The following is a 17,405-nucleotide window of genomic DNA, read 5'->3' as shown; positions in this document are numbered from 1 at the left end:
TTTTTTTTTTTCCTTCTCTGCAATATGGATAATGCAACTTAAAATGTAAGGATAGAAGCATCTTCTCCAGTCTGATTATGAAGTCATTTTACTTCTGGTTTATTCTAATGCATGCTCCACAGCACTGCTATGTTCTTTTTAATGTATACTGGCATTTCTGCAATTTCTGACATCTGCTGAATGTTTGTGTTGTTGCAGATCTGGTAAAATGCTATGTATTGTGCCTTGTCCTTTTACTTTATGTTAAGCTAGTATCGGTGTGACAGGTTTCCTCTTGTGTCTTTAAAAGAAGAGGGGAGCAGAGAAGACTCAATTTTAAGCATTGTCTCTTAAGGAGAATATGGGGAACTTTGTGACAGACTTCAGACTGCTGTAGGCCTGACATTTCACATCTTAGTGTGACAAAGGCTAACTTGCTCTTATTTATTGAGCTTAATTTCTTTTTTTTTTTCTTTCCTCTTATAATTCCAAAGCAGTTCAGTTCCCTTGCATCCCTTTGCTTTCTAGCTTTTGAAGGACCTAACACATTTGAATCTGCCTAGGGAAAAATGCCTTGTGCTAGGGGATAACTAATGTGATTCTGACCCATTAATTTATCCTTTTAACAGAGTGTATCTGCAGACTCAGATTTTCCACAGAAGGGGGTAGTTTCTCCTTGTGTCAACTGTTTGTTTCCTTGCAGTGGTGACATTAGCGTGCTCTCTCTTGCCACCTGTATCTCCTTTTCCACCTCGCTGTTTGCTTGTGTCTTACGAACAGAGTAATAGAGTGGGGTGTTAGTGACTGACCTGCCCTATCAGATTTTGCAGACTTATGGTAATAACTTAAGGTAATTAGCAAGGTGGTATTTCTTTTTTGTGTGCATAAATAGTTGATGTATTTGTGAATAGATGACCTAACTAGTTATTCTGACTTGTTATTAAAAACAAAAAAAGCGCACAAAAGCCCCAACAAAAAAAACAACTCCTCCCCCCTCAGTTAAATCTAAGATCAGTAAAGCCTACATGTTTTCCATACTTTGAGATGTGTAGAGAGGAGGACTACAAAAGCTAGTGCTTATGAGCAAGGAAGAGCTGGCTGGGTAAGTCAAAGCTGGGGGCAGCCTTTGGCTGCAGTGACTATCAAGTTGGTGGAGTTCAGGATTGTGAGAGGAGGGAACAGAGTAAAAAGCAGGGTAACAACCCTAGATTTCGAGAGAGCAGGCTTTGATCTCTTCCAGGATCTCTTTAGAAGAGTTCCATGGAATATGGCTCTGGAGAAAAGAGGGGTCCAGGAGAAATGGTTGATTTTTCAAGGATGACCTCCTCCAAGCTCAAAAATGGTTCATCTCACTGGAATAGGAAATCAAGGAAAGGAGGCCTGCATGGGTGAACAAGGAGCTAAACTCAGACATTAAAAGGAGGTATACAAAAGGTAGAAGCCAGGGGAAAGCGACCAGGGAGGGATATAGAGACGGTGACCAAGCACGCAAGGATGGGGTCAGGAAAGCCAAAGCCCACCTGGAATAGCATCTGGCAAGGGATGTGAAAGGCAACTAGGGCTTCTGCAGGCTAATCAGCAGCAAAATGAACATGAGGGAAAATGTGGGCCTGCTGCAGATTGGGGCAGGGGGACTAGTGACAAAGGACATGGAAAAGGCTGAATGCCTTCTTTGCTATAGTCTTTGCTGGGTAAGATTTGCCTTTAGAAATCCCAAGCCCCTCAGATCAGTGGGAAAGTTGGAAGCAAAGGAGTCTTACCCTTGGAGGAGGATCAGGTTAGAGAATATCTTAAGAAACTTGATGTACACAAGTCCATGGGACCTGACTGGATGAGACTATGAGTACTGAGGGATCTGGCCCATGTCATTGTGAGGCCACTCTTGAAAACGACTGAAGGACTTGAGCATCTGTCATGCTAGAACTTGAGAAAGCTGGGACTGTGCAGCCTGGAAGAAAGAAGGCTCAAAGAGATTTTGTCAATGTGTATTAATTAATACCTGATGACAGGGAGTAAAGAAGATGCAGCCAGGCTCTTCTCAGTGATGCCCAGTGAAAGTAAAAGAGGCAATGGGCACAAACCGAAATACAAGGAATTCTGTTTAAACACAGGGAAAAACTTTTTTACCATAGGGGTGACCAAGCACCAGAACAGATTTCCTGGAGAGGACGGGGAGCCTCAGTCCTTGGAGGTATTCAAAACCAATTCAAAACATGGTCCTGAGCAACCTTTGTAGTTGACCCTTCTTTGATCATTTGAGTTGGACTAGACAATCTCCAGAGGTCCCTTCCAACCTCAACCACTCTGAGTTTGTGAAAATAAGCTAAAATTATTGAAGGTGCAGAACTAATCCAGAAATCCTGAAGTGTGTGAGGATATACCTATTCATAGCAAATAATTATACATTTACCTCTTTGCTGTATTTTTATATGATGGATTGATTTGATACGTACTGCTTCCTTTGCAATACGAGGTTAGCTACCGTGTCAACAAGAAGATTGGAGAAAAATGAGGCAATTTGAACAGGCTCATGTTTGATTGAAATGCTCTTCTATTTCTATCAGTATGATTTCAGTACATGTGCAGGCTTATGTCTCAATATGAAGCTATCTTCAAAGGCATTTGTATGGAGAAGAAATATAGCTATTGATAAGGGTTTTAGGTGTCACTTTTAAGTCACTTGCAGTTCTCTGAAGAGTGCATTTTGGGGTTTGGTGGTTTTTTGCACGGGTTTGGGTTGGTTTTTGGTGTGTGTTTTTGTTTGCTTTTTTTGTTTTCGTTTTGTTTTCTGTTTTTTTTTTTTTCAGGCTGTCACAAACTAATGTACTTTTGCTAATCTTGCGCTCTCAAATGCTGGGCAAATGAAGAAAGGTCTAAGAGCAAGCAGGGGTAAATGACAATCTAGAGCAGTCTTCCTCAGAAGATTGTTCAGAAGAAAAGGAAACACTTCTGTTAATCAATCTAAAATACTGTATTGGTAGGCTACACATTAAAGTCTGCATTACATTATACACATCCTATCTTAACTTTAATTTGGAGTCTTTGCTTTATAGTCTTTGCTTAGTCTTTTGGAGTCTGTGCAAGAAATTCTGCACTCCTCATTGAGATCATTATTCTGATTAACATTTGATCTCTAAAAGTACTGAGGAAACAGTATGTAGAATAAAATAAAAAAGAAAGAAAATAACCAGGGGCCCAGGTGGTAAAATCAAGAACTGTTTCTTGCTTTTCCTAGTGAAAGGTGATGAGTCTTGGTAAGCTGCCATTTCAGTTGGAGGGTTAACCAAAAGAAGATTTAGGAAGAAATAAATGATCAGAAGCAGTCAGGAAAGGCTATAATTGTTCTTAACGACAGTACATCTTTATTGGCCTGTTTTGTACTGTATTCAACCATTCTTCATCTTCAAAGGAATGGAATAAAATTTTCTGTATAGACCTGATGTAATGCAAACTGGAGACACATCTCCCATTTAGTGGTCCTTGAATGTGAACAGTGAAACATGGATTCTCAAGTCTCTAGTGTAGCTTCATTTGTAAATTGACAGTTTATTTTGTTGTAAGTTGTAAACTTGGAAAACTGGATCAAGAATGTGTGAGGAGACAGTTGCATCTGTTGTCTTATAGGGTTTAGATTACAAGTTTTCCAAGAGAACTGAGAGAGCACAGTAAATCATAGTTAAAACATTCCACTCTGTTGTAAGGTTAGTGTTATTAAGAATAACTTTAGGCAAGTAGAATTGTGGACTAGTAGCAAGAAACCATTTTCAGACGGGAAAAAAAGGGACGGAACTTAATTCTTATGAAAAACACAGTATTCCTGCTACGTTTCCATTAGTGTCTGGCACACCGGTATATGTCAAGGAAAGAATAGTCTTGTAATATTTGCCTGTCCCTTAAGGTGTGTGACTATGTGTCTGTATGTACATAGAAATATATATACATGTTTACACACATAGGAGTATTTATTTCTCACGTGTTTCTTTCTGATAGTGTCTGAAGCTGAAATTTCTAGGGAGGCTGCTGACATGGAAATGAAGAGAGAAAAGTATGTTGAAGAACTGAAGAAAGCATTGATAGCTGGAGAAGAATCAGCTGGCAAATATAACTTTGTTATTTCAAGAGATGAAGAAAATATGGAGTGTCACTTCTCCTATGAAAGAAATCTGAAAGATGGCTCTGTAAGTATAGTTGAATGTTTAAATTTGACTGTTAAACTATGAGAATAACCTTCTTGGTACGTTTCTGTATTTTATTAGGTCCTTTAAAATCAGGTAGACCTGTGATACGTATTTCAGATTGAATGAATATTGTGAACTCTGCCATGGGCCAAACTAGAAGCAAGTTTGTGGTTTCCTATCAAAACCTGGTATCAATAGAACTATTTCTATGTTACTTTCTTAAATGCTACTGAATAAGTGTATTTCTTCTCTATTTAAGTTTTGGATTAGTGTAGTGATAGGACGAAGGGTAATGGTTTTAAATGGAAAGAGGGTAGATTTGGATTAGATATTAGGAAGAAATTCTTTACTGTGAGAGTGATGAGGCACTGGCACAGGTCACCCAGAGAAGTTATGGATGCCTGCTCCTGGAAGTGGTCAAGGCCAGGTTGGACGGAGTTTTGAGCAATCTTATCTAGTGGAAGGTGTCCCTGCCCGTGGCAGGGGACTTGGAGCTACGTGATCTTTAAGATCCCTTCCAACCCAAGCCATTCTATGTTTCTATGATTTATGTTTTGGTTTTTTTTAAGCAGGATATGCTTATGTGTTGGAGCTGCAGTTTAGTATTAAGCTGATATGTTCCATAAGTTAATTCCTAACTTGGGAAGCATCTTCTGTTCTGAAATTCCAGCCCCCGAAGCATTTCTGCTTTGCTTGTTCCTTCTTTCTTCTCTCTCTATACTCACCTAAATAAGGAAAAATACTAAAATTTAAGTAAGATTATTTCCAAATGCTAAAAGATACTTTTAAAATGGGCTTTTATATTACTTTAAATATTTTGGAAGCTAACACTAAAATTGTTTCCTGCTTGGAAAGGCATTAAATTACAGCTGGGAATGTGGTTCCATGTTGGTTTCTTGGCTGCAAAGGAAAGGACCTTCTTAAAGCAAAAAAGAAACCAGTATAATCTGTATCTGTAGACACTTTTGGCTATCTCACGTTGTGGTTTGGTGTTAAACCTTTTCTGGGGAAGAAGCTAATTTAAGGTAATTCTCCTTGCTTGTACTCTCTTCCCCCCCCCCCCAAAAAAAAAAAAAAAATTAATCCTCTGCCTTTCCCAAGATTTGTCACAGCTTCATTTGTGCTAGGATAGCAGTTGGGCTGACTGACCACTCAGCCATATTAGTGAAATAATTTGAGTTTAAAAAGCATTGATTTAAAATTGCACTGATCCAGTTCAGGGCACAGTTCTGCAATCATCTTCACTGGCATTATTGAGGGAAAAAAATTTTGGGGGAGAGAATGGAGTTGAGATTGCAGATAGAGAAAAGTAGGAATGTCTTCGGCCAGATCTTTTTCTTTCCTGGGGAGAAAGTGTAGCATAGAGTTGTGTCTGGGAACAAAGTGTCTAGGGATTGTCCTACCTGCTTTGTTTTAAAAGATTTCTTCAGACCATTGAGACATGCTTTGCTTGTCATTTGGTTAATTTTGACAGGTATCACCTTTTAAGAAACTAGCAGAGGTGTCTGACTTGTAACAAAAAACCAAATCAAAACAAAGAAGCTACCTTTTCTGGGATGCGTCTGTTGGAAGTGGAAGGTGGAAATACTTTTTTCCTCTAAATTGGAAATAGGCAAAGAATGCAGTATAGGTGTTGGTGACAAACCTGAAATGGGAGTGTGTGTATATTTCATGTATCTGTATCTCTTAGATGAGATGAGGAAAAACTCACTTTACCTAATCAGTAGCAGCTCACTTACGTGCTTATTATCAGAGTCTTGGCTTCATTTTAGTAAGCAGAGAAGGAGGTTCAGTGGAATGAAGTTTGGCTTCTTAAGAGTACTTCATTATAGGCCTTTTTTCTTGTGCGATATAGGAAATTTCAGCACAATCTGGCTCTTGACTGAGGTGCCAAAAGTTAGATGATGTAAGTCTTCCAATCTGCATTATCAATATTTCTGTGTATTTACCCAAGGCCTTATGGGCTCTATACCCCCTTCTTGATACTTCTTGTGAGCACCCAGGGCTGAGTGCTGTTCACAAAAGGTCTAGGTCAAAAGTACTGTATTACATCAGGATTACAAGGTTACAACCAAATTGTACTTAGAAAATAAGAGCAGTAATTTTAAGAATCTTGTTTTTCTTGTCTGTGTCACACATAATATATTCTAAATACCAGACAGATGAAATACATACTATATTTTTATTAAGGGAAAATATCTTCATATATGTGGGCCCACCTAATATATGTTTCCAGCAATTAAGGGTTACGAGAAATTTAATTCATATGAAAACATCTTTATGTCAATTTGGGAAAATAATAATCTGGCCAAAGAAATTGAAAATACAAAGTGTCCTGATTGTTATGCATGCTTTTAGCTTTGGGTGTCAAAAGAGTGTTTTTAGAAAAAATGTCATTTCTTGGGTGAAAATACACCTTTTTTTCCTTCTGTACTAAACTAATGCCTACAAATAAAATTGTCAAAGCCTTTGTCAGAATTACAAATAGCTTTCAGGTGTATAACAGAATATGTTTCAAACATTTTGTAAATTCTCTGTGAAAGTATTCATGATGTATATCTTTCAGCATCAGATTAGGAAATTAATCTTCCTGGGCTCTGTACATCCAGAGGGCTGAGATTCAGCTAAATGTACATTTACCTGAAACTTAAACATGACTTAAATTCAGTGTTTATCTCCTATCAGTACTTATTTTTCATACTGGGTATTTGTCTTTATGTCTTTTGTTTAGTCGTTATAAATATTTTCTCTTTCTCTTTTCATATTTCAGCATCTGTATATATACACAAATTACAACCTTCCCAGCCTTGGGAAGAGTGTTGCGGGGCGGGATGGGACGACGATTACAACATGTGTGTGGAGAGGGGGGAGCTTTTCATTGAACTGTACTACATTTCTTTTGTTAGATGTGCTACCTGCAGTCAAACTGAGAGAGGTAGTTAGTCTTCATGTTTTTGTTTAAAAATGTGGGTATAAAGGAAAAGGAACAATCATTTCCAGTGGTGCACATAATACTACTTTCAAGTTCCCTACTTCTCCTCTCCTACCCCATTATGTTATTAATCACCATTGTGAGAAAAGTCCATTAAATTATCAGGAATAATTAGAAGATTACTATACTTAAACCAATGTTTTTATCATTTGATATATAACAAAAGGAGAGATTACAGGAAAATATGCATGATGATGTGGTTGGTTGTGTTTGAATACTGAATGTTTTGCTTAGTCTCAAATAATGCAGTTAACACTTTTTAGTTAAAAAAACCCAAAACTTCTGAAAGGCATTGTTATACTTTGTGAGCTATAAAATGCTTATCAATTCATGCAGCTATCTATTATTGCGAATTTTTTCATCCAATGAGTACACAGGTGCCTAAGAATAAATTTTGTACTCTTGGAATATCAATATGCCTTTTGTTAGAGGTATATGCATGCTTATATACACAAACTTGATTATTTTAATTAATTTTAATGAAACTTACTTACAGCATGATGTTGATCACCAACAGCCACCTATGCCCATCTCAGCCGGTAATTTCCAGTGCAGTGCTCTGCCATAGTTCTCCATCCAGTCTGGATAAACCACTAACTCCTATCAAAAAATGAAGAGTAGAAGTTCTACAAAATCATTTGCCTTTTTTCTTCTGAATACATCATAGATTCAGTTGAGTTATGTCCTGGGCCCTTATTTACAAATGATATCTACACAGTCTATACATAATTGCTAGCTGAAAAGTCTGTGAGGTTTAGGTACATGATGGGTATACCCTAACCGGAATGAGCATGTTAAAAGCATCTTAAAGAATTCACAGCGGTAAATTCTTGCAGCTGGTAAGACGAGTTGCTTCTTATTCTGTCTCCTTGTTAAGAAAATTCATATTTAATTGTAGATACCATAGTTTAAATGAATAATCTCAAATAACATTCTTGATGCATTTATAATTCACACTATTAATAATGGTGTGGTGTTTACTTATTTTTGTTACTTTAATTCACAAAGAGAATGTGTCTGAGAAAGCAGAAAAAGAGTGATAACCTACAACTCATTTTTTTGTATATTGCATCCATGTGGGAGAAGTATACTGCTACATCTGTGTACACCATCTTGGTGTATCTGTTGATCCCTGTGTCTTGCAAATATCTGCACATGTGAAACATACTCTGTACGTGATTAACAGACTTTGTATATAGACTAGGAACTTAGTAAACAGATCTAATTTATCATAAATAACAAAAGCTCTCATATGGTAGTGCATCAGAAGTTAGTGTTTAAAATTTTACGCCTTAAAAAGCAGTGTTTACAGTGTTACAGATCAGTACTTTAATCATTATTGACTGCTGTGAAGTAAAGCTAGCTATGTCACTAGTGTCACTTGATTTTTCTCTTGATGAGCGTAATTTTCAGTTTGGTAATTACCAATGTTGAAATACTATATATATATTATATAATTTATAGACACATACATAATTTTCAGAGACTTAGTGAATGTATGAATCTGAAATACTCTGTTTTCAATAGTCTGTTTTTCTGAGTTTTTTTTTTTTTTTAATCGTGTACTTGTGTATTTCTTTTCCAGTCTTCTGGTAGGGAATATCTGTAGGTGATTTTGGACTAGTGACTGGTAATAGTCACTTGATGATGATAAAATGTGTTAGATACAGTTTCCATAACTGTACTAAACTGTGGTATTTGAAATAATTTTTACCTTCTCTGGAGCAACTTGCTAAAGATCTGCTTCCCTAAAATATAATTGTGTGCCAAAACTGTATTGGGTGGTCTACAGGAGTGCAAGTAAAAATAATGGAGTGATGTTAAGCAAAGGAAAATGTAGGCATATTATTGGGAAATATGTTCTGACGTTGAAGTTTGTTTTACTGCTGAAGTGTTTGCCAGAGGAAGTGGTAGCAGCCCCATTGCATCAGTCACTTAAAAACGGACTGGACAAAGGAATGGAAAACGCACTGTAAGTAACTATCCTGCATTGGCAGTATAGTATATTAAATGACTTAATAGGTGTTCTCCATCCCCAAAACCTGTTAATCTCTGCTTGCCTGCCCAGACTACCGTATATGTGAGCTCCATTGGTCTGTGATGCAATGAATGTCTTCGCTAAGGAACTTGTATGTACAAGCAGACTGACCGACTGACACACACACACACACAAGTTAAAGAGCAATAGGGTGGAGGATGTAGTTTTTGCAAGTTGCCTCATGAAAACAGGTTTATCATCCCTCATTAGGTGCCACAGGTTGGTTTTTCAAAGTTTGTTGTGTCTTTTGTAGTCTAGATGGAACATTTCACAGTGGTAAGTCTGACAGATGATTCTCCACTACAGCAATAAAAGTTGGCATTGTAGACATCTCCTCATTGAGGTGAGCTTACAAACAAGCCCTTAAAGATCAGTTTGGTTTTCCTTTCCTAGCTGAAAGGGAAGAATAATCATTTCTTATTTGCTTATTGAAGTAAATAAGCTTTAGAGTTTAGAGATTAAAAACTTGTCTGTGGTTCCTCAAAATTACCTGCCCCTCTTTTGTACTGGCTCATTAAGGCTGGAATTACATTTGTTAGCCAGAGCCCTGTTTTGAAGGCCAAGGAGACCTGCAACAACTTAGGGGAGTGTAAGAAGGGAGGCTGATCCAGATGTGAAATCCCTTTGACAATTTTTTGTATAGCTGTTACTATGAGCATGAGTAAAGATCAGGGGAGTAATTTACAGCACAGTGTAACAGTCGTTCAGAAGACTACAATTTACAATCTAATTCACCTGTTGTTTAGCTGATGAACAGGTAGGTTCCTTCCATCAACTGATGTCTGCCACCAAAACTAGATGCTTAAAAGTAAATGCTTGCAACTACTCCAACACAATTCTGACAGGACGAAACCAAACCTATATCTCCAAATACTTTTAAAAGTGTTCATAATGATTAATATATAATAGTGATATGTATGTAAGATTCATGTAATGAATGAGTCTACTTAGATGGTTTTTTTTGAATGGACGGAAAACTTCCCCAAGTCACAAATAATTAATATCTGATTTAGAGGAGATAGCTATATAACATGTTTATTTTGCAGTGTCATAGTTGCATGTAATTTTAAAAGTATCAGAATAAGAATTATAATCTAACTTAAGGGAAGTCCATAAGGATTTTAGTACTTTCTTACTTATCTTTTTGAAATGGTGATCAAAAAAGATAAAATGCTGTCCGAGTTTTAGAAATACTTGTTCTAGCTGTATCTCAGCCTGATGTAGCTGAGCCTAAAAAATTATGCCTTTAAAAATTCTGATGTGTTTTGTGATTTATCTTCCTTATGACAGGTGGCTTTGCCGTAGGGCGTTCAGCACTCTGCCCTTAGGAACTGTTTTTAGGGTGGTGAGGGCAAAGTAGACTGTTAAGAGTCACATTAAAATAACAATGGGTTTGGTATACAGTGGGACTTGTGTGTCAAGCCAGCTGCAGTGCAAAATGGGCCACACACACAGAGATCTCAGTAAGGGGCCATTGAGGCTGGGCCAGCTAAACTGCTGCCACCTAAACAAACACCATCACAGAGTCAGTGATTTAGCGCTTGATCTAAGTAGGTGACCACTTGGAAGTAAATCTTTCCAAGTACTTTAGCGAGTCACTCCACATATAATAAATAATGGAAATCCGGCAAGATTTTTTTTTTGTACTGGCAATTAAATTGATTAAATAGCCTTTGATAAACAATTATTTGAGTGCTAGCAGTCGTCTTTTTTACAGTAATGTGACAGGCTCTGTTTTTTTTTTTCCCTTGCCTTTTGTGTAAATTTGTAAACAGGGAGGATATGAGCTTAAGAAATTCCACCTTAGGTACAGTACTGTTGCTAATTAGGCTGATGGAAGAGATGCTGTTACTTATCTCCTGTTTCCCATGGCTGCTTTTCCGTGGTTGGTTCTGTGAGTTCCTTACGACTTTACTACAAGTTAAAAATAGTTGGAGAAATTCATACTAACCAAAACTTTTCACCGCATACTGAACGAGTAAAGTAGAATTGGTAGAGCTTTTTATGCTGTCCAAACTGTCTTGGTTCAAGGTTTGAATAGTTACTTTGCTCCAAACCACTGAGGATATGTTGTTTGGATAACAAAGGTCGCTGAGAGTTCAGATTGTTTCCCAGGCAATTTGACTAACTGCTCAACTGAAAGGACAGAAGGATGAAATGATTAATTTTTAGGTCAGTGTAAAGGCAATGGCGCTTGTGTATCATTTATATCTGTGTACTTCAGGATTTAAGAGCGTACACTTGAATGAGTTTCTCGGAAGCCCTGTTTAGAAATAGCTTACTAATGTGCCTTATATAATAAAAATATCAAGTGTTATCTTTTGTGTAATCTCAGACTTCTAAGTACTACATGATTTTCCCCATCTCGCCTCATGTACCTTTATGAACTCTTCAGGTCTTGTAGGTATACTTTAAATGCAGTGGATCACTTCTGTAGCCTTGAGGTAAGAAAAGCTTTTTTTAAAAAAAAAATCTTTTTTTCCCCCCAAATATTAATGTGTGTCTAATATTTGACAAAAGTCCTGGAGAATTAAGTTATGCTATTTTCCTTGTTTACTTGTTTGATAGTAATCTTTTTATTGGTTTGGAGAAGTGCTGGGGGGACGTACATTTAACATACCAGTAGTATATACCTTTAAAAATGGGGGATTGTTGAAAAAGGAAGAACCAAAGGCTACAATGAGTAAATACTCCTCCAGTTTCTCTCTACCTGTTAGGATTTGTGGATTACACTGGAAGTATCCAACTCAACAGAAATAGTACCTTAACTGTTTTAAGGCCTATTGTAAGTGACACTATAAAGGGCATTTTCTTAATTCGCGAGTGCAATGATGGTCTAAATATATTAAAAATAGCTGTAAAGTGTTCTTAAAATAGCAAAATAACTCATACTGATTTTATTTATAAAAGAAAAATTGTCAATTGTCCTTTCTCCCTCCTGATGTTATTGTATTGTCTCTCCTCCGTTCCTCTCAATTCCTTCAGATTTTCCCTTTTTGGCATACCTGCTGTGCATTTCAAATCTCTGTGTAGACATCAAGGCTTACTTTTACTTGTACAGCTGAGTACAAATGCTTTCATATTAGGAGGAAAATCTTTAAATCATGGCATATTGACAAGTCTTAGTTTCCCAACAAAAATACAGAGGACAGTAGTTGCTCTGGAAAAGAGATTACTGTGTGTGCGTTTTAAAACTTCGTTACAAGACTCTAGTCCCATATTCTCTGTAAAGATGAACAATAGTCAGACCCTGAAGAACAGTAAGAATCTCATCTGTATTTCTCTTTAGAAATGCTTTTGCAGCTCCGGAGGAAGTGTTTTCTTTCTACCTGCAAAGGCACAGGAAGCCCCTCAAGCTCAGGATAATAATGTTTTGTTAAATTTTGCATTCACTAAAATAGAACTTTTACCAGTATAAGATATTGAATGGATATGTTTTAATTCTCAAAGCTTTGAGTAAATGCTTCCAGTTAATTTCAACATATATACTAGTTCTGCTACAGTTACATATTGAAATTGTCTTGAAATGTAAGAAAAGAGCAAATTTGACATGTCCAGTATTTTTAAAAAATCAGCAAATACAGAAATATCTGTATAATCTGATGCAGAAATAAAGTAGCTGTAGTACTTGCAGTCAGGAAAGTGTAATGCTTATTGTTGTTTTCTTGCCTTAAGTTGCAGTGATGTGAAATCCTTATATCTTTGCTTGTTCACTTATCTCATTAAGTCACTCTGTATTCGTAATTCTGACATAAAAATGAAGTTTGCTCTGAACAGTGAAATCAAGTTCCTAATTTCATTGTCCAATAAGCAGAGCAAAGTCAAAGTGGTGGAAAAGTACTTGTCGAATTTTCCTACCTCACTATAAACACTGTAAACTGTTGTTTCTGACCTTAGGATTTTACAGAATGCTAATTACTGCCTGTTAGATGTCAGAGATCATGCGGAGTGAATTTGTTTTTTATCATGGAGGACAAAGCCTAAGACTCTTTGAGTTGAGATTTAAAATTTGAAGCCAAGTTACATATATATTTGAAATTTTTGGTGAGTAAATATTCATTTAAAATTGTTCTAAAAGATATTAGTATCACTGGAAAATCCTTTGGAAGGTAGGTTCTCTGTTTTTCAAATCTTGAACATGGTTCTCATACAGAAACACTTTTCCCAGAGAGGTAAATACCATGTACGATGTCAAAACTAAGTTTCTGGATAGCATGGATAGCATCATTCTGTGGAAAAGCTCTTCCATAGAAGATGATTTGTCTTTTTAAATTTTTTTTTTTTTAATTCCTCTCGGATGCTCCTGCAAATAGTGTTTGACATTTCATTTAAAATTTAGTTTGAATTGCTTTCTTGGATATAAAACATTACAGGTACTAGTTTGGGTTTTTTTTGATTTTCAGAACACAAATCCTTGTCTTTCTGCATGTGTTCTTCTCTGGCAAATCTAAGTTTTGGGTTTTTTTTAAGACTTTGAGGTACAGATTTTTGTTCTGTTCGTATAAGCACATTGACTTCTCAGTGCACGTTTTCTTCATATTGTCTTCTCCGTGCATGATTAATGCCTATAGGTTATTAGTATAACACAAATATGTAAGCATATGCTAATTTGTGGTAAGAGAATCTTGCCAATGCTCTTAGGAGCTGCAGAGATACCAAAAAGTGGAATTTGGAAACAGTCAGGTTTTTTAGTGCTCATTCAGTCTGTATAATTGCAACATTACCTTATTCTAAATCTTTGTCGTGGTTTAACCTGGCAGCAGCCAAATACCACGCAGCCGCTCGTTCACCCCCCCTGCCGGGTGGGATGGGGGAGAGAATCAGAAGGGTAAAAGTGAGAAAAACTTGTGGGTTGAGATAAAGACAGTTTAATAGGGAAAGCAAAAGCCGCGCACGCAAGCAAAGCAAAACAAGGAATTCATTCACCACTTCCCATCGGCAGGCAGGTGTTCAGCCATCGCCAGGAAAGCAGGGCTCCATCACGCGTAACGGTTACTTGGGAAGACAAACGCCATCACTCCGAACGCCCCCCCTCCTTCTTCTTCACCCAGCCTTATATGCTGAGCATGACGTCATATGGTATGGAATAGCCTATTGGCCAGCTGGGCCAGCTGCCCTGGCCACACTCCCTCCCAGCCCCCTGCACATCTGGCAGGGCATGGGAAGATGAAAAGTCCTTGACTAGCGTAAACAATACCTAGCAACAACCAAAACATCAGCGTGTCATCAACATTATTCTCACACTACATCCAAAACACAGCACTATACCAGTTAATAGGAAGAAAATCAACTCCATCCCAGCCAAAACCAGGACAATCTTTTAACCTGACTTAAATATTGAGCGGGGAGTGAGGTAGGGGGCAGGGAGTGGGAAAAAAACCCTCCAACACTGAGATGTCGTAGGAAAAGAAAAATTACACACATCTGTCCTCATCGTCTCCAATAATATACTGCATTCTCCAATCTAGGAATTGCTGTTGTGGCCTTTATTAGCAAATAACATCCATCACATTCAAATCAGATGAGTAAATCTCATCAGATTTAGTCTCCTACATACTACAGGGGACTTAAAAGGGAACCTCTTAGGTGAGAGAAGGTCCTCTGGTTTGTAAAGTGATGCTTTTCAGTAATAGTTTCTATCAATAAACGGAAATATTTCATTTTAGTTTTGCATCTCTACATTCCTATATTTTCTTAATAGAAGCTGTTTATCAATGATTTGCATAATCAGATACAAGCTGTATTATAGCTTGTGTGTGTGTATACATGTAAACTGATAAGTGTGGGTTATTGTGCCCTTAGTCTAAACCTATTTTAAATTGGTTTTTTTCTTACTAGAAAGCAGTGCATGAAACATACTCTTCATTATTGGGTGATGCTTAATATATTTGCAGTTTAGCTTGGAATAAAATTCTAACTTACCTAAAATAACTTAAAGCAGAACTCAAATTACCATCCTCATCAAATTTTCAGCAGCTTGTTACATTTTATACTAGTTCGCTGTGCACTTAGTTGATTGCTATACAACTCACAAAGCAATAGGATGTAGATTTTCATGGCTTCATACTGAATTCGTTACCTTGCAGTTGTGTTTTGGAGCTGTTCAGTTTTAACTAGAATGAGAATTTGTTATTCTATGTATAGCTAGTCCATCCCAGAAACATTATATGGACGGATTTTGCTGTTCATTTGAAATAAACCTGACCATACTCCTTCTCTCTAGCCTGAATCTCTACTCTTCCTCTCTGAACTGAATCACTCTCGGGGGGAAAAAAAAGTTTATGAACTATCAGATGTAGCTTTCAGAGACTTAGTAACTTGAGCTATTGATTGGCAGTTACAGTGCAAGTGAAAATTCCAGTCTAGATGAGAGGTCTAAGCCTGAGGTAATGTGGTGAACTTGGAAGTCTGAAGTTATATAGTTGGAGAAAAATTATGAGCTTATGTAGCCTTCACAAGTACTGTTTTATTCACAATTTAAAATACTGTTTAAGCTAAACAAAAATCCTATTTAACAATCATGCATATAATGAGGACGTGTCTTCTTTTAGATAACACAGAGACAGCTGATAATTTTTTTTTTAAGGTTTGTTTGGGCTAACAATTGAAAATAGAAGAATTTACTATCATCTTTTACTTCCCTGGGCTCACAAAGGAGTTAAAACAGTGTAGTCTTGCTACCTGCTTTGAGAAACCAATTTTCTACATCAGCTATTCACCACTTCAGTTTTTTGGTTTTGTCAGTGTTACTGAGATTGTATACTGAAATACATTAAGCAATGTAGTTTTAATCTCATTAAGCAATAATGAGATGTTGTCTAGGGCATAGGTCAAAACTGAGAATGTTAAACAAGAATGCGAATACTAGTGAATAGCAAACAAAGGATGTTTAAAGGGATATTTCAAATATACACATGTGTAATTATAATCAAAGATGAAAATTTTGCCTTGTGTCAATGGACATTATTGAACCCGCTGAAATGATAGCTTGCTTCATGTTGTCTGTTAAACAATAAAGATTTCTGTAAAGTCAGTCATCTTGGTTATCCGTTACTCTCCAAACATCCCCCAAACTCTAGGGGGACTGAGTTAGTAGTATTGTGTATTAATAATGACAGCTGTCTACAAGCTGACAACGCTTACTGGAAGGCAGTCCTGAGGTTTGGTGCTTATTGTAAAGCAACTGTCTGTCTCTGGATGTTGTCTTAATCTTCTGGGTCTTGCTCCCAATAAGATAGCATGACAGTCTCCTCTGTGGTTGCCTTCCACTGAGGCTTTACCTATGCCGTTACAGTGAGTGCACTGGAGCAAAATCCATGCCTGAAGATAGAGAAGTAAGAAGCATCCCTCTCTGGTCACTCCCATCCCTACTTGTCCTAGTGTGGCGATGTCCAGAAAACAATTGTATTTCAAAAAATGGCTTTCATGGCATGACAGCAACAAAAAAAGAATCAGTACCTAGACACATTTATAGATTTTTCAGGATTACTTATGAAGAAAATCTGTATGTACTTGAGATCATCTGTGTTTGTGATCTGCCAGTATTTTTATTTTTAAAGAACCGCATTAAAATATTTAGTATTTATTTTATTTTATGACATACTAATTGGTATACAACAAACCAATTATGTTTCTGAGAGACCCAGCTGAAGGTTTTGTTAGCTATGATGGGGGCAAAAACATGTTTTCATTGGCCATAAATAACTAAGTGTGAATTCTCTCTTGTTCAGGAGATCAGAAGAATAATCAGCCTGCTAGTACACTTGTGTGTTAAGTTGAAGAACCTGTAAACTACATGACTAAGATGTTATGCTTTCAAGAGTCCTTGCAGGCTATGAGTGAATTATTCAAGGTGTTTGGGAAAAGGATATTTTAATAAGGCCGTTATTTGGACCTGTGGTAACAGAAGTATTGTGCTACCCAGTGGAAGTGAGTATGCTGTGCATATTAGCTATCTGACATACTTATAGTTTAAAAATTCTTATTTCAGTGATACAATATGGGGATAAAAACAGCACGATTGCAAAAAGAACATCCTTTCTGTGGAAAAGAAAGTTTATGTACTAGTCCTTCATCTTGAGAGAGGATGATTAAAAGAAGGAAACCAACCAAAGCTGTTCCACAGTCACCTCCAAAATTGCTTGATTAGTAATGAAAGGTTTGTGTCTCTGCTCCTTCCCTGCAAGCATACAATATATCTTGTAATAGCTTTAGTAAT

General features: G+C 37.0%; 1 protein-coding gene across 4 annotated transcripts in view; it reads left to right on the top strand.

Moving 5' to 3' along the window:
* Positions 1-17,405, top strand: part of XRCC4 (X-ray repair cross complementing 4) — a 189,089-nt gene that overhangs the window by 23,504 nt on the left and 148,180 nt on the right. For all 4 annotated transcript variants that reach the window (XM_075137749.1, XM_075137750.1, XM_075137753.1 and 1 more), the window contains one exon: positions 3,970-4,157. In XM_075137749.1, coding sequence (XP_074993850.1) covers positions 3,970-4,157 — 188 coding nt within the window. The remainder of the gene's footprint in view (positions 1-3,969; positions 4,158-17,405) is intronic.

This window comes from Calonectris borealis, chromosome Z (genome assembly GCF_964195595.1).
Source record: "Calonectris borealis chromosome Z, bCalBor7.hap1.2, whole genome shotgun sequence".
In the NCBI taxonomy this organism is placed as follows: domain Eukaryota; kingdom Metazoa; phylum Chordata; class Aves; order Procellariiformes; family Procellariidae; genus Calonectris; species Calonectris borealis.
The sequence above is the reverse complement of the archived record's forward strand: the minus strand, read 5'-3'. Positions and strand labels throughout refer to the sequence as shown.